At 40.0% G+C, this 27417-nt stretch overlaps 1 protein-coding gene across 2 annotated transcripts in view; it reads right to left on the bottom strand.

Moving 5' to 3' along the window:
- Positions 1-27417, bottom strand: part of LOC126412195 (ubinuclein-1) — a 389778-nt gene that overhangs the window by 141684 nt on the left and 220677 nt on the right. For both annotated transcript variants that reach the window (XM_050081677.1, XM_050081678.1), the window contains one exon: positions 19152-19232. In XM_050081677.1, coding sequence (XP_049937634.1) covers positions 19152-19232 — 81 coding nt within the window. The remainder of the gene's footprint in view (positions 1-19151; positions 19233-27417) is intronic.

Raw genomic sequence — 27417 nt, 5'->3', positions numbered from 1 at the left:
TTCTGTAACTCTTTATTACTGGTGTCAATAACATCTTTTTTGAGAGAAATGAGGAATTCTGTTTTAGGGCGTACTTTATAATCTGTTCTACACCTGAGAGCTTCTTTATTCTATTACCTCCAGCTGTACCTATAAGGCAGGTACAATTCTGCTGTGTTTCTATTGCTTTCAGTGCCCCAGAAATATCTTCCAAAGAGGTTAGAGGGAAGGATTAGTCATCATAGAATTGATAGTAGGTGGGGGTAATACTTTAATGGAGAGGCCGCCCACATATTCACCACACTTATAATATTACTGAACATGGATGTCATTCACTGGGAAGATGTATCAAAGCCAAGCCACTTCCCATTATGGACAGCAATTGTCAAGAGATGACAAAACATCCAAAAGCTCACTGACTATTTCACTGAATTAATTCCGTCAACGTATGAAAAAATATCAGGATTTATGATGAACAGAGACTGTATGTGAGGGAGTAGAAGGGTAGCAATTATGATAACTTTAGATGTATTCCCTTCCTATGTCGTATCACAGTGAAATGAAACTTATCTTTATATAATGTGTGCTACCTCCTCAGAGCTCTTGTTGTTCTGATGAATGCATTATTAAATATATGGGTACGATTATGACAGTATGTTCAGAAACTTATTGCAAATACAAACACACTTATACAGCAGTATAATTGGAAAACCTTTTCTCATTGCGGAATTTAAAAGAGAACCACTTGTCATTATGGGCAAAATCGATAGTCTGATGACAATTTTTTTGTGATTACTGAACAGAAATAAAGAAATTAGTTCAGCAACAAACGAAAGAACATTGCAAATGTGTTGGTAACACAAACTGAGATAAATATTCAGTGGTTAAGGATATCGTAGCAACTGTGTCAACACCAATGTGGCCTAATCTCTAACTGGGCACTTTACAGGATCACACAATAAGAAGTCAACTAGTATCATCAGGTGGCTTATCTAACAATGGACCTGGATCACCGCACAAGATCAGAATAATCAATAATATCAAGTGCTAAATGTGGTAACATTCTATCATAGTAAATGAAGAAAATTTATTTTGTGTGGATGAGATAATCAACAGAAATTTTGTAGGCATCTCCATTATATGGCACAACAATATAATAACTCTGTAACAAGCCACTGTAGGTGGTAGGTTAAATATGTTGAACATTAAGGGAACTGGGTAGGATAAATGTTGAAAAATGGTGTTTTGAGAATTCAATGTCAAAAAATTCTCCATTATTTTCTGTGCTAGATAATGTTCACTTTATCACATCTATATGCAAAATTAGCAATGCAATATAAATAAATAAATTAATTAATTAAATACACAGGTGTCCCTTTAAATCACCCATTTGCCATGTCCCTTTCTGTCAATTTTTAAGATAAATTCATGGGGGAAATTTTGTTTTGAATGTTAGATGTGCAGCTAATCTTTTTCATGCATCACAATATTCACTTGTTTCAACATGGTGTCAGTGGATTCTTTTTAGCTTGTAAACAAATGTTTGTTGCACTTGAAATTGTGCTGTGACCTGTGTTTTCTGTGTGGATGTCTTTTGTCTTTCGTAATGCCAAGGGTTAAGAAAGTGTTTCCTAAATGAAAATTTCATGATAATGTGCACATAAGAGCAAAAGAACACGCGGCAACTAGTCAAGATAATGAAAATAAAAATACCAATGTATTACCAGAACAGTCCCATGTCATCTTGCTTCTCAATCAAGCACATAGAGAAAGAAGCTTAGTAATTTGAATGCAAATGTAAATAGTCCTATTGTGGAACCGCAATTTGTATATAACAACAACATTATAATTAATAAAGACACTCTTTCTAAATTTGTAAATGATAATACTAGTTGTAAATATTGTCCAGCTGCAAGTTCTTTTTACGTAGTAGAGGATAAAAGCATTAAGTTAGAATTGTGTTGCAAGTTGGTAATTGCATGTAAAGTCAGCAAGTATCTAATTCAACAAGAACTTCAGAGCCTCCAAGGCACAAATACTATGATATAAATGTAAGAATGGTTCATGGCATGAGCTTCACTGACAAAGGACAGTGTAGTATAGAATTATTGTGTGGAATGCTGGATCTGCTGTCACCACCATCCCAATTTACCAATCACTATGATGTACTTTTAAGAAAGTTGAAAAAGATGTAAGTAAAGGGAGTATGAGAATTGTTGCACAAGAAGCTATGTCAACAAATGATGGAGTGGAAAACATCTTTGTAGCTGTCGATGGAACCTGGCAGAAACCTGGTCATCCCTCTTATTATTGTGGTATTGCTGTCACATTATCTGATACCGGTATGGTTATTGGCATCAAATAACGTGGCAGCAGTACCACCATGACATCGGTACAGTTACTGCCTCTCCCCATGAACCATGGACCTTGCCATCGGTGGGGAGGCTTACGTGCCTCAGTGATACAGATAGCTGTACCTTGGGTGCAACCACAACGAAGGGGAACCTGTTGAGAGGACAGATAAACCTGTGGTTCCTGAAGAGGGGCAGCAGCCTTTTCAGTAGTTGCAGAGGCAACAGTCTGGATGACTGACTGATCTGGCCTTGTAACATTAACCAAAACGGCCATGCTGTGCTGCAACTGTGAATGGCTGAAAGCAAGCGGAAACTACAGCCGTAATTTTTTCCAAGGACATGCAGCTTTACTGTGTGGTTAAACGATGATGGCATTTTCTTGGGTAAAATATTCCATAGGTAAAATAGTCCCCCATTCGGATTTCTGGGCAGGGACTACTTAAGAGGACGTCGTTATCAGGAGAAACGAAACTGGCATTCCATGGATCGGAGTGTGGGAAGTCAGATCCTTTAATCAGATAGGTGGGTTAGAAAATTTAAAAAGGGAAATGGGTATGTTAAAGTTATATATGGTGGGAATTAGTGAAGTTCGGTGGCAGGAGGAACAAATCTTCTGGTCAGGTGAATACAGGATTATAATTACAAAATCAAATAGGGGTAATGCAGGAGTAGGTTTAATAATGAATAAAAAAGTAGGAGCACAGGTAAGTTACTATGAACAGGAAAGTGAACACATTATTGTAGCCAAGACAGACACGAAGCACACAGCCACCACAGTAATACACGTTTATATGCCAACTAGCTCCGCAGATGGGGAAGAGATTGAAGAAATATATGATGAGATAAAAGAAATTATTCAGATAGTTAAGAGAGATGGAAATTTAATAGTCATGGGGGGACTGAAATTTGATAGTAAGAAAAAGAAGAGAAGGAGAAGTATTAGGTGAATATGGACTGAGGGAAAGGAATGAAAGAGGAAGCTACCTGCTACAATTTTGCACAGAGCAAACTTTAATCATAGCTAATATGTGGTTTAAGAATAGTGAAAAAAGGTTGTACACGTAGAAGAGACCTGGAGACACTGGGAGGTTTCAGACTCATTACATGATGGTAAGGGACATATTCCAGAATCAGGTTTTAAATTGGGAGGCTTTTCCATGTGCAGATGTGGACTCTGAACAAAATTCATTTGTTATTAACTGCAGATTAAAACTGAAGAAACCACAAAAAGATAGGAATTTAAGGAAATGGGACCTGGATAAACTGAAAGAACCAGAGGTTGTAGAGAGTTTCAGAGAGATCATTAGGGAACGATTGACAAGAACAGGGGAAAAGAAATGCAGTAGAAGGGGAATGCGTAGCTTTGAGAGATGAAATAGTGAAGGCAGCAGAGAGGATCAAGTACATAAAAACGTGAGGGCTGGTAGAAAACCTTGAGTAACAGAAGAGATATTGAATTTAATTGATGAAAGGAGAAGGTATACAAACACAGTAAGTGAAGCAGGCAAAAAGGAATGCAAATGTCTCACAAATGAGATAGACAGGAAGCGCAAAATGGCTAGGCAGGGATGACTACAGGACAAATGTAAGGATGTAGAGGCATATATCACTAGGGGTAAGATAGATACTGAAAACAGGAAAGTTAAAGAGACTTTTGGAAAGAAGAGAACCATTTGCATGATAGGGTGTATACGTGGACGACGAAAAAAAAGTCCCGGATTTTTCCCAATTAAAAATACACTTTCTCCCGGATGAGAATACATTGTTTTCCGCGTTAAGTGACAGTTTACATTTCCTCGAAACTGTAAAACTTATCAACCCTTTAAATGAGCGTGGTTTTATACACCAGCGTAGAATTTCCCGGCACTTTGAAAAACGAAACTCGGAGGAAAAAACACGTTTTAGAAAGTTGTCTGATGTGCAGCAACATGTACACTGCATATTTTCGTATTCCACCAAACACCACATGTTATTTTCCGAAGGATTGAAATCGAGATTGCGATGCGCTTTTGTAAGCCAGTTGTAGCTCATGTCAAGTGATCTCGCCAGCCGATGACAGCGGATATTCAGATCATAGGACACATGATGTAGTCAGCCAGTAGCAACATCACTGTAAAGTTGCGTGAACACACAAATAGGAAAAGGCAATGGTTTAAATTAATATACGTATATACATAGTGTAGCTACAAGAAAAGAAAAGTTTTTACATTTAATATTGGTCACTAAGATTAATAAGCTGCAAGAGAAGCTAAGCTTTAACACATTATGGTCTTTTGTGCGCGTGTTACACTTTAAAGATACATCACAAAAATGTGCCAGTAAATTTTTTAACAATGCCATAAATGTCTGATCTTCTGGGCTCGAAAATATTCTAAACGGTCGCCCTCAAAGATTTGATTTTTGAATGAGAGTCAAATGCTCTGTGATTTAAGAAATTCATCGGACATTCGCGCGCACAGTTCATCTTGCGTAAAAGGAAATTTACTTTGAAAGTAACGCTTTCCAAACAACCATTCGCAATATTTTCGCGCAAGCTGTAAGAAATAGAATTGTTTCAGCAGTTGCCAGAGCACACTAAATAGCAGGTGTCGCAGCACTTGCGCAGCTACAGTGACGCAGGAAGCCCGTACGTTCATATGTGTAAAACATTAAAAGATCTTACATTATGTCATAAAAGAAACAAGACATTAGAGGACACTCCAAGAGCATGGGAATTCTGTGAACTACACTAAAATGCATCATTCGGCTTTAAGTGCACATTCGTATGTCCAGATTCAGATGTACATTTTCTTGGAGTACCTGTACTGTATTATCTCGTGTTTGGTTCTTTATTAAGGCATAATGCCATACGTGCTAGAAGATGAAAACATGAACTTGAAATGCAGCGAACAGTTGAATCTAGCCAATAGTGTAGAATTAAACACTTAGTTTCAAATAAATTGACTGCCTCAACAGAAAAGATTAGTAAAAGTAAAATTTCTTTAACAAACCGACAAAAATAAGTTCATTGTTCTGCAAGGCGATTAACACTTGACTGTCAGAAAGGTGGAAACAAAATAAAATCAGACTAATAATATATTTTAGCCTTCCGTAATTTTGTGAATGTATTTTAATTCACTTGATAGCTCCCGACCACAGAAATCCGTTTTGTTTTGATTTGAAGTGAGAGCAGTAAACGAAGAGGGAACAGCAAAATCACTTAACGTTAACGTAAACACGGGTCACGTGGAGACTACCACCTCCCACTACAACTCAGAGTGCTCTGTAAATCAGGTCCGGATGTAGGATATTTCCAAACCAGGGCGATATTAGATAGTTGCGCTCCCCCCTCCCTTGAGCATTCAGGTAGGGCGCCAAAAATTTAAAAATTGACTTTTCAAAAATATCTTCATTTTGTAGCACGCATCTTTCTGAAGAGTCTGATACATAAAACATATATATTTGAGGGAACATAAGACATGTTATTTGGTCTTAAGTGTGGCAAAGTGCAGTGCCACGACTATCCACACAGCATTCTTCCATGCCACGTCTTTTGTATTTCGCTCTGTGGAATTCAAACAGGTAATATTTTGTAATGGAATGGGTGCCATCAAACTATATTCACGCCAGTGGAAATTAAAATGTCCTGTGGTGCCTGTCTTGCTGCCAGTCGGCCGGTTTGACATCCTGCTCCTCTTATTGACATCCTGCTCCTCTTTAAAAAAATCTCGGAATTAATACTGGTTGGGATTATTTGTAACCAGCATAACAAGAACTCTTCAGAAAATTTGCAGTCTTTACTGCCTATTAGCTAATAACTTGCTAATTTGTGTGACAAAATTAAATATAGGATGCATAAAACAAGTAAAGACAAGAGACAAGCAAGACAGTACACGTTTCTTCAATCGTTAAGTCCTAGCTTCTTTTCTCTCTAATCTTGCCACAGCTTTATATGGCGTACTTTCCTTTCTGGGAAAGAATCTAATGCCTCATCAAAGTTCGTCAACGTTTTGCTACATGAAAAAACGAAATGTCGTTGTCTAATACTAGAAAAGCTGTTAATACAAATTGTACCCAAGACTGGTGTGGTTTCTCGATCTGATTACGTGTATTTTGTCACTGCTATATAAAACGAAATAGGCCTGCCCAATATTGCAGCAGTTGTGACACACACCAAATAAATGAGACTGTTTTGGCGCAAATGGTCATTTTTATAACACAACGGAATATAATTCATGAAGCACCAATATCAAATGTCTATTAGGCCTACTACAAGCAAAAGGTTTTGAGTTAGGAAATAGTTTCACATTTAATTCATACTCTCTAGCTTCTGAAGCATGAGATCGAAAAGTAATAGTACTAAATTTTTAAATAAATTTCGAATCGTCATATTCTCCCTAATTTGTGAGAGTACGCATTTGTTCTCCTTCCACGTTCTAACAAACAATCTTACCACTCTAATAATTTTTGGGTATGCAGCCGGATCCCGTCGACATTCTGCCACGATATTTCGGCCCGGAGACGTCCGGCCATCATCAGGTGAGTACACAACTACTGAAGAGCCCAGGTGCAGTCGCGGTATTTATGCCGAATCTCGCGCATGTGAAATGTACTGGCATCCTACAGCGCATGCGTCAGGTGTTGACATGCGCAGCATAGCCGAGTTGTACGTGCTGCCCTCGGTGGTGGAAATAAAGGTTCATCTAGTCATTGAGTATCGAATGACACTGTCGATTCCGCTGTGATTGTATAATTTTAATAACAGGATTCCAATTTTTATCCAGCTGAAAGCCGTTGTCACGATTTATAAGATTATTGGCAAGACGTATTTCCACTGATTCCTTGATTACGGAATCCCAAAAACCGGAAACCGGGGATAAAATTTTTGTTACATTGTATTCCATTGAATGTCCCAAAGAAATACAGTGCTCTGCTACTGCTGATTTTGACGGTTGCCGCAGACGGGTGTATCTTTCATGTTCTATACATCGTTCATGGACAGTTCTTGTCGTCTGGCCAATATATGCAGCGCCACATTCACAGGGAATTTTGTAGACGCCTGCCTTCTTCAGTTGTAAATCGTCTTTAACGGATCCAACCAGGGCCCGGTTCTTTGCTGGTGGACGGAAGATAACCTTGATTTTATTTTTCTTCAGTAATTGGCCTATTTTCGACGACACATTCCTGGCGTATGGAAGGAACGCAGTTGATTTAAAGTCATCATCTGCGTCCTCAGTGCTTTGCTTCTTGTTATGATAGTTGCGCATGGCCTTCCTTATTTGGCGAGAAGTGTAGCCATTCTCTTTGAAAATCTTCTCCAAGTGTTCTAATTCTGCGTGGAGGTTTTCATCATCCGATATTATATGCGCTCGATCTATTAAGGTACTGAGAACACCGGCTGTTTGTGCTGGGTGATGGCAGCTTGACACCTGGAGATACAGATCTGTGTGAGTCGCTTTCCTGTACACAGAATGTCCTAATGACCCATCATTTTTACGGCGTACTAGCACGTCTAGAAATGGTAAAGTGCCCTCTTTTTCAATCTCCATCGTAAATTTGATGTTCTCATGTAATGAGTTTAAGTGATGAAGGAATTTCTCCAGTTCCTGTCTGCCATGAGGCCATACAGCAAAAGTATCATCTACGTACCGCCAGAAGACCGTAGGCTTTAAAACAGCAGACTCAAGTGCTTTCTCCTCAAAGTCCTCCATAAAGAGATTAGCTACCACAGGCGACAAAGGGCTCCCTATGGCGACGCCGTCTGTTTGTTCAAAGAATTCGTCATTGAATAAAAAGTACTTTGAGGAGAGTATATGTTCAAACAAGGCCGTCATTTCTGCACTGAATAAGTTACCAATAAGATGTAATGATTCCATTAAAGGCACTTTGGTAAAAAGTGAGACCACATCAAAGATGACTAATAAATCCGAGCTGCTAAGCTTAACTTCCTTCAAGCGACTGACAAAATCCTCGGAATTACGTATATGGTGGCAACACTTACCCACATACGGCTTTAGTAATGAGGCCAGATATTTTGCTGTAGAATAGGTCGCAGCACCAATATTACTCACTATTAATCGTAGTGGGGCACCATCCTTGTGTATCTTCGGAAGACCGTAGAGTCTTGGTGGTACTGCATTGTGTGGTCTCAACCTCTTGATAACTTCTTCAGGTAGAGAACAGTCGTTCAAAAGGGTAGTAGTTTTCCTTGATATTCGGCTTGTTGGGTCCTTTTCAATTCTACGGTACGTAGAATCATTTAGCTGACAATATATCTTCTCGTTGTAGGCTTCTCTTGTCAGAAGAACTGTGGCGTTACCCTTATCCGCAGGCAGTACGACTGTGCTAGTATCTTCTCTCAGGCTGCGGAGAGCAGCTCTTTCAGCTGGCGAGATGTTACTCCGTTGTGGCGCACATTTCAACAACGTTCGGCAAGATTCACGTCGAATTTCGTCTGCAGAATCCACAGGGAGACGTCTAATGGCTTCCTCAATGGAACTGATGAAATCCGTTAAAGGCAGTGAGGCAGGTGTAGGAGCGAAGTTTAAACCTTTCGCAAGCACTGACATCGTCGCATCGTCAAAATATTTCTCCGTGAGGTTCACCACGGATCGTCCAGAGATAGCTTCTTGCGGTTTTCGTGTTACGAGTTGGCTAAACTTCGCACTTTGTCTGTTCGTACTGTCCCTGTGAGCCCAGTCTGCCTTAGTTGGGACTGGATTGACGGCGTATCCTGGGCCAAGGCAGACTGGGCTCACAGGGACAGTACGAACAGACAAAGTGCGAAGTTTAGCCAACTCGTAACACGAAAACCGCAAGAAGCTATCTCTGGACGATCCGTGGTGAACCTCACGGAGAAATATTTTGACGATGCGACGATGTCAGTGCTTGCGAAAGGTTTAAACTTCGCTCCTACACCTGCCTCACTGCCTTTAACGGATTTCATCAGTTCCATTGAGGAAGCCATTAGACGTCTCCCTGTGGATTCTGCAGACGAAATTCGACGTGAATCTTGCCGAACGTTGTTGAAATGTGCGCCACAACGGAGTAACATCTCGCCAGCTGAAAGAGCTGCTCTCCGCAGCCTGAGAGAAGATACTAGCACAGTCGTACTGCCTGCGGATAAGGGTAACGCCACAGTTCTTCTGACAAGAGAAGCCTACAACGAGAAGATATATTGTCAGCTAAATGATTCTACGTACCGTAGAATTGAAAAGGACCCAACAAGCCGAATATCAAGGAAAACTACTACCCTTTTGAACGACTGTTCTCTACCTGAAGAAGTTATCAAGAGGTTGAGACCACACAATGCAGTACCACCAAGACTCTACGGTCTTCCGAAGATACACAAGGATGGTGCCCCACTACGATTAATAGTGAGTAATATTGGTGCTGCGACCTATTCTACAGCAAAATATCTGGCCTCATTACTAAAGCCGTATGTGGGTAAGTGTTGCCACCATATACGTAATTCCGAGGATTTTGTCAGTCGCTTGAAGGAAGTTAAGCTTAGCAGCTCGGATTTATTAGTCATCTTTGATGTGGTCTCACTTTTTACCAAAGTGCCTTTAATGGAATCAATACATCTTATTGGTAACTTATTCAGTGCAGAAATGACGGCCTTGTTTGAACATATACTCTCCTCAACGTACTTTTTATTCAATGACGAATTCTTTGAACAAACAGACGGCGTCGCCATGGGGAGCCCTTTGTCGCCTGTGGTAGCTAATCTCTTTATGGAGGACTTTGAGGAGAAAGCACTTGAGTCTGCTGTTTTAAAGCCTACGGTCTTCTGGCGGTACGTAGATGATACTTTTGCTGTATGGCCTCATGGCAGACAGGAACTGGAGAAATTCCTTCATCACTTAAACTCATTACATGAGAACATCAAATTTACGATGGAGATTGAAAAAGAGGGCACTTTACCATTTCTAGACGTGCTAGTACGCCGTAAAAATGATGGGTCATTAGGACATTCTGAGTACAGGAAAGCGACTCACACAGATCTGTATCTCCAGGCGTCAAGCTGCCATCACCCAGCACAAACAGCCGGTGTTCTCAGTACCTTAATAGATCGAGCGCATATAATATCGGATGATGAAAACCTCCACGCAGAATTAGAACACTTGGAGAAGATTTTCAAAGAGAATGGCTACACTTCTCGCCAAATAAGGAAGGCCATGCGCAACTATCATAACAAGAAGCAACGCACTGAGGACGCAGATGATGACTTTAAATCAACTGCGTTCCTTCCATACGCCGGGAATGTGTCGTCGAAAATAGGCCGATTACTGAAGAAAAATAAAATCAAGGTTATCTTCCGTCCACCAGCAAAGAACCGGGCCCTGGTTGGATCCGTTAAAGACGATTTACAACTGAAGAAGGCAGGCGTCTACAAAATTCCCTGTGAATGTGGCGCTGCATATATTGGCCAGACGACAAGAACTGTCCATGAACGATGTATAGAACATGAAAGATACACCCATCTGCGGCAACCGTCAAAATCAGCAGTAGCAGAGCACTGTATTTCTTTGGGACATTCAATGGAATACAATGTAACAAAAATTTTATCCCCGGTTTCCGGTTTTTGGGATTCCGTAATCAAGGAATCAGTGGAAATACGTCTTGCCAATAATCTTATAAATCGTGACAACGGCTTTCAGCTGGATAAAAATTGGAATCCTGTTATTAAAATTATACAATCACAGCGGAATCGACAGTGTCATTCGATACTCAATGACTAGATGAACCTTTATTTCCACCACCGAGGGCAGCACGTACAACTCGGCTATGCTGCGCATGTCAACACCTGACGCATGCGCTGTAGGATGCCAGTACATTTCACATGCGCGAGATTCGGCATAAATACCGCGACTGCACCTGGGCTCTTCAGTAGTTGTGTAATCACCTGATGATGGCCGGACGTCTCTGGGCCGAAATATCGTGGCAGAATGTCGACGGGATCCGGCTGCATACCCGGAAATTATTAGAGGAAGAAATACGCCGGGAAAATTTCAGAAGTCAAATCTTACCACTAATTCTGTAACTATACCTGCCAGTGTAAAAACTTATTTTATGGCTAATTTCGTCACCGGTTTAGTTATCTGGTTGGGCGTTATTAAGTGTTCGTATAATACGTTTTCCACGCTACTCCCAGAATAGAACGTTAGCCGTGGACTGTGTAACTGGCCCTTAAGAGTCTAGTGGTCTGGCCAAAAATTTTCTGTCAAAATTTCATTTTCTTGAACACACGGAGGAGACAATACGCAATCTTTGTTGCCTGTTATTCCTGTTAGTCATTTTTTTCCACTCTGGTAGTCTGAATCTATGGAATTCGCTAGTAGTTATAACAACGCTGATCATTTGCAGACCCAGTCAACCACATGAACAGCGACTGGCATTCATCTGTTCAGCTATATTCAGCTGCTTTCAGAAATAGACTTAGAATTTGTTCAAAAATGTTCAAAAATCAACAGGGAAGCGTTCAAAATCATATGAGAAATCGATAGACCGATGTGCGCTGGGTGCTAGGGGCTTTGTGAAACAAGGCCCTTTTCCTCAAAAATATGAATTTGGCCTTTGCTTGTAAGCAGCATCTAGTCCAAGTAAAACATTGATGCAACTGCTCAGTCGTGAGTTGTGCTGTAATAAGTTAACACGGGTTTGTGTGTCTCATCATGGAAATGGAACCACATAATATTGCGCAACAGTCTGCCATTTCTTTTAGCGTTAAATTGGGTGAAAACGCGACGAAAACTTACAGTAAGCATCAGAAGGCTTTTGGAGAGGAGGTTATGTCAAGAGCTCAAGTTTTTCGTTGGCATAAAATGTTTAGTGAAGGCAGAAAGAATGTTGAAGATGAAGACTGCAGTGGACGACCATCAACCTCACGGACAGATGTCAACTTGGCCACGGTTCGTGATCTCGTATGACCTGATCGAAGAGTATTTATGAAAATGATTGCAGAAGAACTGAACATCAATCGAGAAACGGTTCGTCCAATAATAACTGAAGATCTTGGTATGAGAAAGATTAGTGCAAAAATGGTCCCCAAAAATCTCACACCGCAACAGCGAGAAACACGGAAAAATGTGGCAGCCGATCTGTTAAGAGTAAACGGAAATCAATCCAGAATTTTTGAGTCATGTTATCACTGGTGATGAAAGTTGGTTTTTTCACTATGATCCAGAGACAAAACGCAAAAGTTCGCAATGGTGCTCAAAGGGATCACCCAGACCAAAAAAACGTTGCATGTCAAAGTCAAAAGTGAAAAGTATGCTTGTGTGCGTCTTTGAATCCAAGGGAATTGTTCATAAAGAATGGGTGCCTCCTGGACAAACAGTTAACCAATATCATTACAAAGAAAGACTTCGTAAAAGAGTTCTTCGTGTCTGTGCCAACATTGCTGATCATTGGATTCTGCATCATGATAATGCACCATCCCATACTGATCTGCCAGTACAGCGATTTTTTAACCTCAAAACAAATTTCAGTACTATCACAGCCACCTTATTCACCAGATATCGGTCTGTGCAACTTTTTTCTATTTCCAAGAGTCAAAATGGTGGTCAAGGGACACCATTTTTAAACAACACAAGATGTCCAAAAAGCTGCAATGAGGGCCCTGGGGGATATTACAGAAGATGGGTTCCAGAAATGTTACCATCAATGGCATAAGCACTGGAAAAAGTGTGTGTAATCAGAAGGGAACTACTTTGAAAGAGACAACACTAAACTTGACAAAAACAGTAAGCAACATTTTTTTCCAAGTCAGTCTCATTACTTTATTGTCGCATCTCGTATACATCGTATATAGAGGGTCTACAGGGTGGTCCGTTGATCATGACTGGGCCAAATATCTCACGAAATAAGGGTCAAACGAAAAAACTACAAAGAACGACATTTGTCTAGCTTGAAGGGGGGAACCAGATGGCACTATGGTTGGCCTGCTTGGTGGCGCTGCCATAGGTCAAAAGGATATCAACTGCGTTTTTTAAAAATAGGAACCCCCATTTTTTATTACTTATTTGTGTAGTATGTAAAGAAATATGAATGTTTTGGTTGGACCACTTTTTTCGCTTTATGATAGATGGTACTGTAATAGTCACGAACATATTGCTCACAATTTTAGACGAACAGTTGGTAACAGGTAGGTTTTTTAAATTAAAATACAGAACATAGGTACGTTTGAACATTTTATTTTGGTTGTTCCAATGTGATAGATGTACCTTTGTGAACTTATCATTTCTGAGAACACACGCTGTTACAGAGTGATTACCTGTAAATACCACATCAACGCAATAAAAGCTCAAAATGATGTCCGTCAACCTCTATGCATTTGGCAATACGTGTAACGACATTCCTCTCAACACCGAGTAGTTCGCTTTCCGTAATGTTCTCACATGCATTGACAATGGGTTGACACATGTCAGGCGTTGTCGGTGGATCACGATAGTCAATATCCTTCAACTTTCCCCACAGAAAGAAATCTGGGGACGTCAGATCCAGTGAACGTGCTGGCCATGGTATGGTGCTTCAACGATCAATACACCCGTCATGAAATATGCTATTCAACACCGCTTCAACCGCACATGAGCTATGTGCCGGACATCCATCACTTTTGAAGTACATTGCCATTCTGTCATGCAGTGAAATATCTTGTAGCAACATCGGTAGAACACTAAGTAGGAAATCAGCATACATTGCAACATTTAGATTGCCATCGATAAAATTGGGGCCAATTATCCTTCCTCCCATAATGCCGCACCATACATTAAACCACCAAGGTCGCCCAATAGTGCAAATTATGCCAGTTTATGTTACCGCTGTTAATGAATGACGCTTCGTCACTAAATAGAATGCGTGCAAAAAATCTGTCTTCCTCCCGTAATTTCTCTTAAGCCCAGTGGCAGAACTGTACATAACGTTCAAAGTCGTCGCCATGCAATTCCTGGTGCATAGAAGTATGGTACTGGTGCAATTGATGTTGATGTAGCATTCTCAACACGGACGTTTTTGAGATTCCCGATTCTCGTGCAATTTGTCTGCTACTGATGTGCGGATTAGCTGCGACAGCAGCACCATCATTTGTTGCAGGTCATGGTTGATGTTTCACATGTGGCTGAACACTTCCTGTTTCCTTAAATAAAGTAACTATCCAGCGAACGGTCCAGACACTTGCATGATGTCGTCCAGGATACCGAGAAGCATACATAGCACACGCCCATTGGGCATTTTGATCACAATAGCCATACATCAACACGACATCGACCTTTTCCGAGATCGGTAAATGGTCTATTTTAACACGGGTAACATATCACGAAGCAAATACCGTCCGCACTGGTGGAATGTTATGGCAGCGCCATCTAGCGGGCCAATCATAGCGCCATCTGGTTTCCCCTTTCAAGCTAGACGAGTTTCGTTCTTTGTAGTTTTTTCGTCTGATGCTTATTTCGTGAGGTATTTGGCCCAGTCACGATCAATGGACCACCCTGTATACAAGGGAGATGTACTTGAGGGCAAAATTATGGAAATAGAAAAGGACGTAGATGAAGATGAAATGGGAGATATGATACTGCATGAAGAATTTGACAGAGCACTGAAAGTGCTAATATGGAACAAGGCCCCGGGAATAGACAACGTTCCATTAGAACTACTGATAGCCTTGGGAGAGCCAGCCCTGACAGAACTCCTCCATCTGGTGAGCAAGATGTATGAGACAGGCGAAATACCCTCAGACTTCAAGAAGAATATAATAATTCCAATCACAAAGGAAGTGGGTGCTGACATGTGTGAAAATTACTGAACTATTCGTTTAATAAGTCACGGCTGTAAAATAGTAACAAGCATTCTTTACAGACGAATGGAAAAACTGGTAGAAGCCAACATTGGGGAAGATCAGGTTGGATTCTGTAGAAATGTTGGAACGCGCGAGGCAATACTGACCCTATGACGTATCTTAGAAGGTAGACTAAGAAAAAAACCTACATTTCTAGCATTTGTAGACCGAGAGAAAGCTTTTGACAATGTTGACTGGAATACTCTCTTTCAAATGCTGAAGGTGGCAGGGGTAAAATACAGAGAGTGAAAACCTATTTACAATTTGACAGAAACTAGATGGCAGTTATAAGAATCAAGGGAGCAGTGATTGGGAAGGGGGTGAGATGGGGTTGTGATCTATCTGTGATGTTATTCAATCTGTATATTGAACAAGTAGTAAAGGAAGCAAAAGAAAAATTTGAAGTAGGAATTTAAATCCATGGAGAAGAAATAAAAACTTCGAGGTTTGCCGACGACATCGCAAATCTATCAGAGACAGCAAAGGACCTGGAAGAGCAGCTGAATGGAATGGATAGTATCTTGAAAGGATATAAGACGAGCACCAAAAAAAGCAAAACGAGGATAATGGAATGTAGTCAAATTAAGTCAGGTGATGCTGAGGGAATTAGATTAGGAAATGAGGCACTTAAAGTAGTAAAGGAGTTTTGCTGTTTGGGGAGCAAAATAACTGATCATGGTTGAAGTAGAGAGGATATAAAATGTAGACTGGCAATGGCAACGAAAGCGTTTCTGAAGAAGAGATATTTGTTAACATCAAGTATAGATTTAAGCGTCAGGAAGTCGTTTCTGAAAGTATTTGTATGGAGTGTGGCCATGTATGGAAGTGAAACATGGACAATAAATAGTTTGGACAAGAAGAGAATAGAAGCTTTTGAAAGTGGTGCTACAGAAGAATGCTGAAGATTAGATGGGTAGATCACATAACTAATGACGAGGTATTGAACAGAATTAGTGAGAAGAGGAATTTGTGGCACAACTTGACAAGAAGAAGTGATCAGTTGGTAGGACACGTCCTGAGGCATCAAGGGATCATCAATTCAGTATTGGAGGGCAGCGTGGAGGGTACAAATTGTAGAGGGAGATCAACAGATGAATACACTAAGCAGATTCAGAAGGATATAGGTTGCAGTAGTTACTTGGAGATGATGAAGTTTGCACAGGTTAGAGTAGCATGGAGAGCTGCATCAAACCAGTTTCTGGACTGCAGACGATGACAACAACAGTTATTGACGTAGAGGTTCCAACAAACTATTGTTGAGGGCGTAGCAATGAAGTGTCTAATCATTAATGTGACAAAAACTATAATTTCGGTCTAGTTGAGGTAAGGACGTCAAAGTTTCTGTAGGAATGTTCAAACAATTGGTATATGAACATGATATGAGTTTTTCACAATACTTTGGTGATGGTGACTGTATTGTAAAACTGGAATGTGTACACCATGTTCAAAAGGACAGGAAAAGGGTACGTAAACTGAAGTCCTTGTGGATGATATCGGAAGTTCACTGAGGCTTTTTGTGGATGACGCTGTGGTATATCGAGAGGTTGTAACACTGGAAAATTGTACTGAAATGCAGGAGGATCTGCAGCGAATTGACGTATGGTGCAGGGAATGGCAATTGAATCTCAATGTAGACAACTGTAATGTGCTGCGAATACATAGAAAGAAAGATCCCATATCATTTAGCTACAATATAGCAGGTCAGCAACTGGAAGCAGGTAATTCCATAAATTATCTGGGAGTATGCATTAGGAGTGATTTAAAATGGAATGATCATATAAAGTGGATCATCGGTAAAGCAGATGCCAGACAGATTCATTGGAAGAATCCTAAGGAAATGCAATCCGAAAACAAAGGAAGTAGGTTACAGTACGCTTGTTCGCCCACTGCTTAAATACTACTCAGCAGTGTGGGATCTGTACCAGATAGGGTTGATAGAAGAGATAGAGAAGATCAAACGAAGAGCAGCACGCTTTGTTACAGGATCATTTAGTAGTCACGAAAGCATTACAGAGATGATAGATAAACTCCAGTAGAAGACTCTGCAGGAGAGACGCTCAGTAGCTCGGTACGGGCTTTTGTTGAAGTTTCGAGAACATACCATCACCGAGGAGTCAAGCAGTATATTTCTCCTTCCTACGTATATCTCACGAAGAGACCATGAGGATAAAATCAGAGAGATTAGAGCCCACACAGAGGCATACCGACAATCTTTCTTTCCACGAACAATACGAGACCAGAATAGAAGGGAGAACCGATAGAGGTACTCAAGGTACCCTCCGCCACACACCGTCAGGTGGCTTGCGGAGTATGGATGTAGATGTAGATGTAGATGTAGATGAAGTCACAACTAAGTGGGCAAAAATTGAGTGACAACAAGTGACTTCGTGGGGATGGGTAACTTACAAACAAAGAAATAGATCTTTTGCAAAAATATTTGGTAATGCCCTGAGAAGTAATGTAAATGATCAAGAAGCTACGAGAGTTACAGTATGGTCTTCCTTGTCACATAAATCTTAAACACATGCAAAGCCTTAACATATGATATGCCTGAAAGAAATCTAATCTTGGTGTGGTTTTCAGTGGGCTGCTGTTGCTGGTGAAGGGTACAATCATTACCATTCACTTCCTTACGTTATCATTCCGACAATAAAACCTGTTTAAGGAACTGAGTAAAAAATGTTCAAATGTACGTGAAATCTTAGGGGATTTAACTGCTAAGGTCATCAGTCCCTAAGCTTACACACTACTTAACCTAAATTATCCTGAGGAGGAACACACACACACACACACACACACACACACACACACACACACACACACAAGGGAGGACTCGAACCTCCGCCGGGACCAGCCGCACAGTCCATGACTGCAGCGCCTTAGACCACTTGGCTAATCCCGCGCGGCAGGAACTGAGTAATGAGAAGTTGCTGAAGAAATGTCTTCACAATCGAAACTAGAACTTGAGCAAAAGTTCCAACAGCTTATGTTGGAATGCATGCCAAAATTGTGTTTTTTGAACTAAAAAACTATTGAGTCTTCTATATAGATCGAACTGCAGATGCTTCATCAAAGGAGGCAACAGCTTATTTAGGAACCATTTTCTCAAAAATGATACGAGATGCAAGACTAAGACTTGGCACAATTATTTTACACAGCCCACATTATATTTGACCCAACTTTTATATTTTTAAAGTTGGTACTCTAGATATTGTATGATGAATAGTGAAAAAAAAAAAAAAAAAAAAAAAAAAAAAAAAAAAAAAAGACAAAAATGCAAAATTATTAAATAATTTCTTTATCAAACACAAAATATTTTAACTGCTGAACTATTATGTGCTAAATACATAATTTTTCCCAGATTTACCAAGAATATACCAAACAGATCACATGAAAACAGCATTTATGCATTTTCAGAAACTGGTACCTGAAACAGACTTTATTTTTATACTAAAAAATTAATATTTATTAACTAATTATTTTCTTCATTTTAAATTTGACAAACAAGAACCATGAAAATTTACACTGATGCCACTTAAAATATATACTATATGTAGTAAAATATTCATTGAATTGCACAGAGATCTTTAAGAGGTGTAATAATTAATGTTCAGAACTGCAAGTGCAAGCTTGTGTATCCTACCCAGTTCCCTTAAGTTAGGCAAATACCATGTGAAAGTTATTGAGGTCATATGTGCCCTTACAATCTTTTTACAGAATCAAATTGAAGGCATCAGAGGAGAAGAGTGCTAAGCCCCACGAACGTATTTTGTGATACTGCATGTTACACGTTTGGTTAACTTCAATGACAAGAACACAAGTACAACAATACAATGCAATTTATACAGCCAATCCCTTGTTATCAGTATGTGGTGCTTTTGAAAATGCAACAGATAATTTGGCCAGTCTAATCCTTACTAAAATGACAGCTAGCACATTTCCCACTTGTCCCTCCAATTCTGCTATTTTTAATATTAAAAAATTTGCATGCATGAAATTACCTTTCTGCTCCTAATTTCTGACATTCCTTTGTAAATGCTTCAAGAGCGATCGGCATTATTTTGTCTATTGCATTCTTAAGCCTGAAACAGAAATCACATGAATATTTTAGTGATGCTGCAACACGGTTAAATTCTGTATGCTACAAGTGCATCCACCACCCATACATACAAATCATTCATTTCTTCATAAATATGTATGACATTTAGATTTTTTTTTCAGCAAGATGTATTCTTTTCCATTGTACCAATATTAAGACTTCTCCCTGTTCTGTTTGCTTAAGAAGTATTTGAAGAATGAGCCCTTAAATGCCTCTGTGTGTTCTGTAATTTGGCTTGTCTTGTCTTCGAAAGTCCTACGGAAGCAGTAAGTAGGTAGATGTAGTATTTTCCTCACTTAATACTGGTTCTCGCAACTATGTAAGAGACTCTCTTGGGATAGTTGGCACCAATCTTTAAGTGTCTGCAAGTTCAGGTTTTTCAGCATTTCTGAATCACTATCTGGTGGATCAGAAAAAATCTGCACTATCCACATAACCGATACCTATATTTGGTACGTACCATACATGTTTGAGCAATTTTCTAAGATGGGTCAGTAAGCAATCTCCTCCGTAGACCATTGCATTTTCCCTGTAACCTACCAACACAACAAAGTTTCAGTTAATAAAACGTTCCAGGCTTGTGTCCCCATCTGCAGAGGACATTTTTCAAGCGGGTTCGTAGCTTCTTTGAATGTCCGATTCACACCCTGGCTTGATACTGAATACAGCAAAATTTCGCTTCCGTGTGCTTCCGCACAATGGCGGGTTTGTCACATTTTGAATACACGTGCGCAATTGGCCATTGTTGACTGCCGCTGCCCACTGTTTTATTACCGCATGGTGGAAGACTGGTACACATCTTCTCCAGCACTAGAATCCACATGTCATTCACTTTTACGCCCTCGTCATTCCTAGTGAAATTCCTAGGGTGTTTTAGAATCTCTATGGTCTCTGTATAGCCCTTCATGGAATCCACTTGTGACTGCCAGTACTTGAGTCCTATCAAAGTGAATGTGGTGGTGGTGGTGGTGGTGGTGGTCTCATGGCTGCAAATCATGTTCCACAACAGCTAATCCCTCAGTCTCCCCTCTTCTGCAATTGCCCTTGTCCTCTTCTAGTCTTTTTTGGCTGTTCTTTTTTTGTACCCACGTTCTTTTTTTGTACCCACGTACACATCCACACAACTGCATAGAATGCTATACATTCCTGTTTTCTCCAGCAGTTGGGGAGCATCCTTGGCCAATTTTAGGTGATCTTGTATCTTCCAGGTGGGTTTGCAGATTACCACGATGTTCTGTTTTTTCAAGATTTTTCCTATGTGGTCAGTAATGTCTTTAATGAAAGGCAGGAAAACTTTCCATTTGACTGGCGCTTGAGCATTGCTATGATTTCTATGTGATGGTCTTAGCAGTTTTCGTCTCAGTGAATGAATAACCATTCTAGAGCAATGCATTGGCGACACGTTTTAATTCTGTGTCAAGCAGCTGCGGTTCACCGATTTTCCTTGCCCTATATGCCAATATTTTTATGATGGCTCGCTTTTGTTGTGGGTGGCGGTTCGGATCCTGGTGTAGGTAACAGTCGTGTGCCCCAAACCACCACCCTCTTTCTTGAAAACTACCACATCAAGAAAACTTTTTATCATCTGCCTGCCTCCTCCTCCATAGTAAACTGCACCTTCAGATTGACCCCACTGAGATGTTTGTGAAAATTACCCAGTTCCTCCTTGCCATGCCACCATAAAAATAAACTTATCATCCACGTACCGGAAATAAATACTCTGTTTCTTGTTCGCAGTTTCCAATGCCTCCTCCTTGAATTTTTCCATAAAGAAATTCGCTATAACTGAACATGTCTTCTTTAAAATAACAGCTATGACATGGCAATTTCTAAACATACCGTAGCTCAAAATACTAACATGCACAAACATGGGGCAGTGCCACCTACAGTACTGAAGGAGAAGATTGTGTAATGATGTAAACATAGATCCGAAGATGGCAACAGAGAATTGCCAAAACAAGTCATCTATATGAATAAATAATTTTAGCAGCCTCGCCAGTTGAAAATTTATTCAGTGTTCATAATAGTACGAATCGCCCCACGCTAATGATGTCAGAAGTGTAATGGCAACTGACTCTCAATGCAAGCAAATGTAATGTTGTGATAAATAATTCTGAAATATCACCAGTAGTAATAATACTTATGCACACCACTGTATACCTCATAGGTTATATCTGGGTTCCACTTTGAATGACGATAGATTTTACAAAGAAATCTAACCTATATCAATTAAGTAGGTTTCTATATAAAAAAATTAAGAAATAATACATAAATACATAAAAATAAAGAAAAAGTATTAAAAATAGACAAGCTTTATTCATTTGTGCTCCTGATTTTGTATACTGTCTGCTTTTGGTTTTTTGTAATGTTTGGCACGTTCTGTTATAACTCTGTTATGTCAAAATAGTTAGTTTTGATGCTAACCAGTACATTTACATATTTTCATTTGTTGTGCTGTATGTGCACAGGTATTTTTGTTAACGCTGCAAATTGCGTTGTGTACGTTTTAAGGACTATTACTATTACCCTTCATTTTCTGTAATGTCTGTCGCGGTATACCTTGATGTACACTGTCACTTTTTGGTGATTTTTCTTTGGTAAAAGGTAATGTATGTTGCATAAATAGTCTGAAAGAACCATTACTGTATAATTACATGATAGTAGAACAATCACTGGAAGCGGCCACCTCCATAAAATATCTACGAGTATGTGCAGAGAGTGATCTGAAGTGGAAAGACCAGATGAAACTAACTGTAGGTAAGGCAGACGCATTGGAAGACTCATAAGGAATGTAATCCACCCAAAAAGAAGCCAGTTTACAAACTCTCCGCTGACCAATACTTTGATATTGCTTCAATACTCTGATATTGCTTGTCAGTCTGGCATCTGTAACAGACAGGATAAATAGAGGAAATAGAGAAGATCAGCACATTTTATTACAGCTTCATTTTGTAAATGCAAATCTGTTATGGAGATGCTCAGCCAACTCCCGTGGCAGATACTGCAAGAGAGACATTCTGCCATTACAGAGTGTTTTACAGTTAAGAGTTCCAAGAGTGTTTGTCCCAAGAAATTTCAACAAATACATTCCTTGCTCCAATTTGTATCTTGTGAAAAGGTCACAAAGGTAAAATTTAGAGAGAGATACAGGCTCTCAAAGAGACTTAACAGCAATTGTTCTTCCCACAAACCATTTCAAAGTGAAACAAGGAAAGGAGACTGGTTGGTGGCTGGTACGCAACGTACACACTGAAACACTCCTTTAGATGGTTTGTCAAGTACAGATTTACAGTACTTCATTATAAATAACTGTATTATCTGGCAAAAGTCTCAGTTTACTAATAATATCGACTGCCAGATTATAAATATACAAAATGAATAGCATGTGTCCAAACACACTTTCCTGAGGCACACCTGAAGTTATTTTTATATCTGTCACTGACTCTCCATTCAAGATAACATACTGCGTCTTTCCTTCCAAAGTATCCTTACTCTAGTCACAAATTTCACATGACACCTATATGATTGTGCCTATGCTAATAAGCATCAGTGTGGCACTGTCATATGGCTTTCAGAAGTAATAAGATACTGCAACTTCCTTTTTGCATTGCTCCCTGGTTTTCAAGGGATTCTGTATTGGATACTTAATTACGTTTGATGTCAGAAATTGTTATAACTGTACAATAGATGGATGTGTGATGCTGGATGATAGTTTTGTCAATCACTTCTGCTATCCTCCTTGTAGATGGGTGTGACCTGTGCTTTCTTCCAACTGTTGAGCACAGGTTCATCATCATCATCACCCCCCCCCCCCCACCCCCCCCCTCTCCTTGCAGAATCTATGGTATACTGCAGTTAAAAAAGGGAATAACTCAGCTGCCAATTCTGAATAGATTCTGGTAAGGATTTCATCAGGTCCTGGGGCTTAGCAATTTTAGCTATTTCTCAATGCTGCTGATGTAATATCTGTATCACTCACCTTCACAGTGGTGTGAGAACTGAACTGAGGCAATACTGCTGAATTTTCCCTTGTAAAAGAGCAGTTGAAAGTACAGTTTAGCATTTCTGCTTTTGCTTTGCTATCATCAATTTCAGTTCCTGCGTGATATATAAGTGTTGGTACTCTATCTTTTGTGCCATTGGCAGGCTTTACAAGTGACCTGTATTTCTCTGGATTTTGTGCGATGTCTTTCATACAGTTTATGCAAGGGCAGCTGTTGAAAGCTTTCCACATTGTTCCTGTCACAACAATGTGTGTGTCACTGAACATCTCTCCATATCACTATGCTTTGTTTCATACTTGTTATGTAGAAGTCACTTTTTTCTTCAAACATAATTTACCATGACTGTGTACCTGCCTGTTCCACCACTAGTACATAGGGTGAGGCCAGCTGAGTGCCCCTCAGTTTGTTCTCGCATATGTGCAGCCAGTATAGGCTATCCACCAGGTGGCACTACTGCACTCACTCTGCACATTCACTAGCCAATTTTCCACCCTTCCCCATGTGCGTTCAGTTGGTGTAGTATGGTCACTGGCCATAAACACTAAGGCCCGACTGCTTCCACATCAGACGTTTGCCCACCAGTGCATGTGGACACTTGACTGTCACTCAGCAGGCAGTAGAGCTGACACCCTCTGCTAAACACGATGGAGGTTATGAAGAATGATTCACCATGCACTTGATAAATATGTCAAGTTAGTGTTCAGTCATGTATGAGACATAAATTGAAACTGAGAAAGCAGAAATGTTAAACTCTGTTTTCAAATGTTCCATTACAACAGAAAACCCAGAACTGATGCCCAAATTAATTCTTGTTCCACTGACAACGTGAGTGAAACAAATGTGTCAGTCGCACTGAGAAAGAGCTGGAATTAACACTGAAAAAAGCTGCACGGCCCAGTGGAATCCCTATAAGATTCTATAGTGAATTTGTGGATGAGTTAGCCCGTCTTTTAACTATAATGTGCTGTACATCCCTTGAATAGAAAACTGTGCTCAGTAGTTGGAAGAAAGTCCATGTCACATCAGTTAACAAGAATGGAAACAGAAGTTCCACAAAACTACTGTCCAAGATCCTTGACATCCACTTGTTATGGGCTCTTGAAACATCCCGAGTTCAAAGATAATGAGGTATCAAGAACAGAATGACGTCCTCCACATCAACCAGCATGGATTCCGAAAACATTGATCAATGCTTACAACCAAAAATATGATTGTATGAGGTATCAAGCGAAGTGACTGGACTGATGATGCAACAAGTTATTTTGGATTGGGAGTCAATGGCAGATGTGTTCCAGGGAAGTGTGTTGGGGTCCTTGCTGTTCATATTTCATATCAGTGACCTTTCAGGCAATATTAATTCACAGATGACACAGTTGTCTGCAATGAAATATCATCTAAAAAGATCAGTAAGATTTCGAAGTTCTGCATAGTCTGACAAAAATGTAGTCATGCACTCCACAACGAAAAAAATGTAGTGCTCTGTAAAGTAATACTTTGTACAGATATGATATGGTACAGTCCTATAGGCTGAGTGTAGGTAAAGCAGGTGGCTGAATTTCAGTTTATTGCTAGAATGAGACTGCTTGAACATCGCTCATGTGACCATCCTAGAACACTGCTGAAGTGTGTAGGGCCTCAACAAATAAAACTAGCTGCAACAAATAAGACTAACATGGGATATTGAATGTATACAGAGAAGGGCAGCATGAATTATCATAGGTTACTTTGACCTGCGGGAGACTGTTACAGAGACGCTGAAGAAATGGAACTATCTGGTCATAAACTATCCCAACAAAGTCTACTTACAAGTTTCAGGAACTGGCTACGAATATACAACCACCCCTACACATTGCCCCCATAAGGATTGTGAGAAGAAGATCAGGCTAATTATAGCATGCACAGAGGCGTTTAAACAGTCACACTTCTCGCACTCTATATGTGAATGGAATGGGAAGAAGCCTTAATAACTGGTACAGTGGAAAAGTTTCCCCAGACATGCACTTCACACCAGTTCACCGAGCGTAGATGTAGATGTATAGAGTTCCTCCCTTCTTTAACTGTTCTACTGAATATGCATCGGTCAACTATTTTTCTAAACTTGAACCAGTGCTAGATATTTTAATTTCCTCCTTGAGAAGTGACACTAACTGTTTGTTTAATTTACTGAATTTGTGAATCAAATAAGAGGGGTCTATTTGTTGCCAATAGTTGTAATATATTACCATCATGAATGAGCTCCCACACAATCTGTTCCAAGTTATTTTTAGTGAATGCCGATGTCATACACAAGGTCATTTATGTATATTGTGAACAGCAACGGTCCTATGACACTCCCCTGCGGCACACCTGAAATCACTCTCACTTCAGAAGACTTCTCTCCATTGAGAATGACATACTGCGTTTTGTTATCTAGGAACTCTTCAATCCAATCACACAATTGATCTGATAGTCCATATGCTCTTACTTTGTTCATTAAACGACTGTGGGGAACTGTATCGAACGCCTTGCGGAAGTCAAGAGACACGGCATCTACCTGGGAACCCGAGCCTATGGCCCTCTGAGTCTCGTGGACGAATAGCGCGAGCTGGGTTTCACACGACCGTCTTTTTCGAAACCCATGCTGATTCCTACAGAGTAGATTTCTAGTTGCCAGAAAAGTCATTATACTCTAACATAATATGTGTTCCAAAATTCTACAACTGATCGACGTTAGAGATATAGGTCTATAGTTCTGCACATCTGTTCAACGTTCCTTCTTGAAAACGGGGATGACCTGTGCCCTTTTCCAATCCTTTGGAACGCTACGCTCTTCTAGAGACCTACGGTACACCGCTGCAAGAAGGGGGGCAAGTTCCTTCGCGTACTCTGTGTAAAATCGAACTGGTATCCCATCAGGTCCAGCGGCCTTTCCTCTTTTGAGCGATTTTAATTGTTTCTCCATCCCTCTGTCGTCTATTTCTATAGCTACCATTTTGTCATCTGTGCGACAATCTATAGAAGGAACTACAGTGCAGTCTTCCTCTGTGAAACAGCTTTGGAAGAAGACATTTAGTATTTCGGCCTTTAGTCTGTCATCCTCTGTTTCAATACCATTTTGGTCACAGAGTGTCTGGACATTTTGTTTTGATCCACCTACTACTTTGACATAAGACCAAAATTTCTTAGGATTTTCTGCCAAGTCAGTACATAGAACTTTACTTTTGAATTCATGGAACGCCTCCCGCATAGCCCTCCTGACACTACATTTCGCTTCGCGTAATTTTTGTTTGTCTGCAAGGCTTTGGCTATGTTTATGTTTGCTGTGAAGTTCCCTTTGCTTCGGCAGCAGTTTTCTAACTCTGTTGTTGTACCACGGTGGCTCTTTTCCATCTCTTACGATCTTGCTTGGCACATACTCATCTATCGTATATTGTACGATGGTTTTGAACTTTGTCCACTGATCCTCAACACTATCTGTACTTGAGGCAAAACTTTTGTGTTGAGCCGTCAGGTACTCTGAAATCTGCTTTTTGTCACTTTTGCTAAACAGAAATATCTTCCTACCTTTTTTAATATTTCTATTTACGGCTGAAATCATTGATGCCGTAACTGCTTTATGATCGCTGATTCCCTGTTCTGCGTTAACTGTTTCAAATAGTTTGGGTCTGTTTGTCATCAGAAGGTCTAATATGTTATGAGATTTTAATGTTTTACCGGGTTCCTGATATTCACTGTATGCTCGTGAAACGGTCATATGGGAATATCCCCACTTCATCGCTACCTCGGAGATGCATATCCCTTCGCTCATGCGCTGACTGTAACACCAAGTTCAAACTTGCTTAAATCTTGGTAACCTGCCATTGTAGCAGCAGTAACTGATCCAACAACTGTGCCAGACACTTGTTGTCTATAAAGACATTGCCGACCGCAGTGCCATATTCTGCCAGTTTATATATATATGTATTTGAATGCGCATGCCTAAACCAGTTTCTTTGGCACTTCAGTGTATGTATGTTAAACAGCATAGGAATAGTTTACAAAATCATCATCTCCTCTACCAACATATTTCTTGAGTCACTCCTTATCCCCCAACGAATCTCCTGTCTATGAGTGTTCATAAAAGCAATTATGAATGTAAATGAATAATTCATATAATATGGCAATCTAAAAAAGTACATATGATGT

This window comes from Schistocerca serialis, chromosome 7 (assembly GCF_023864345.2).
Source record: "Schistocerca serialis cubense isolate TAMUIC-IGC-003099 chromosome 7, iqSchSeri2.2, whole genome shotgun sequence".
NCBI lineage: Eukaryota > Metazoa > Arthropoda > Insecta > Orthoptera > Acrididae > Schistocerca > Schistocerca serialis.
This window is presented reverse-complemented; position numbering and strand designations above follow the sequence as displayed.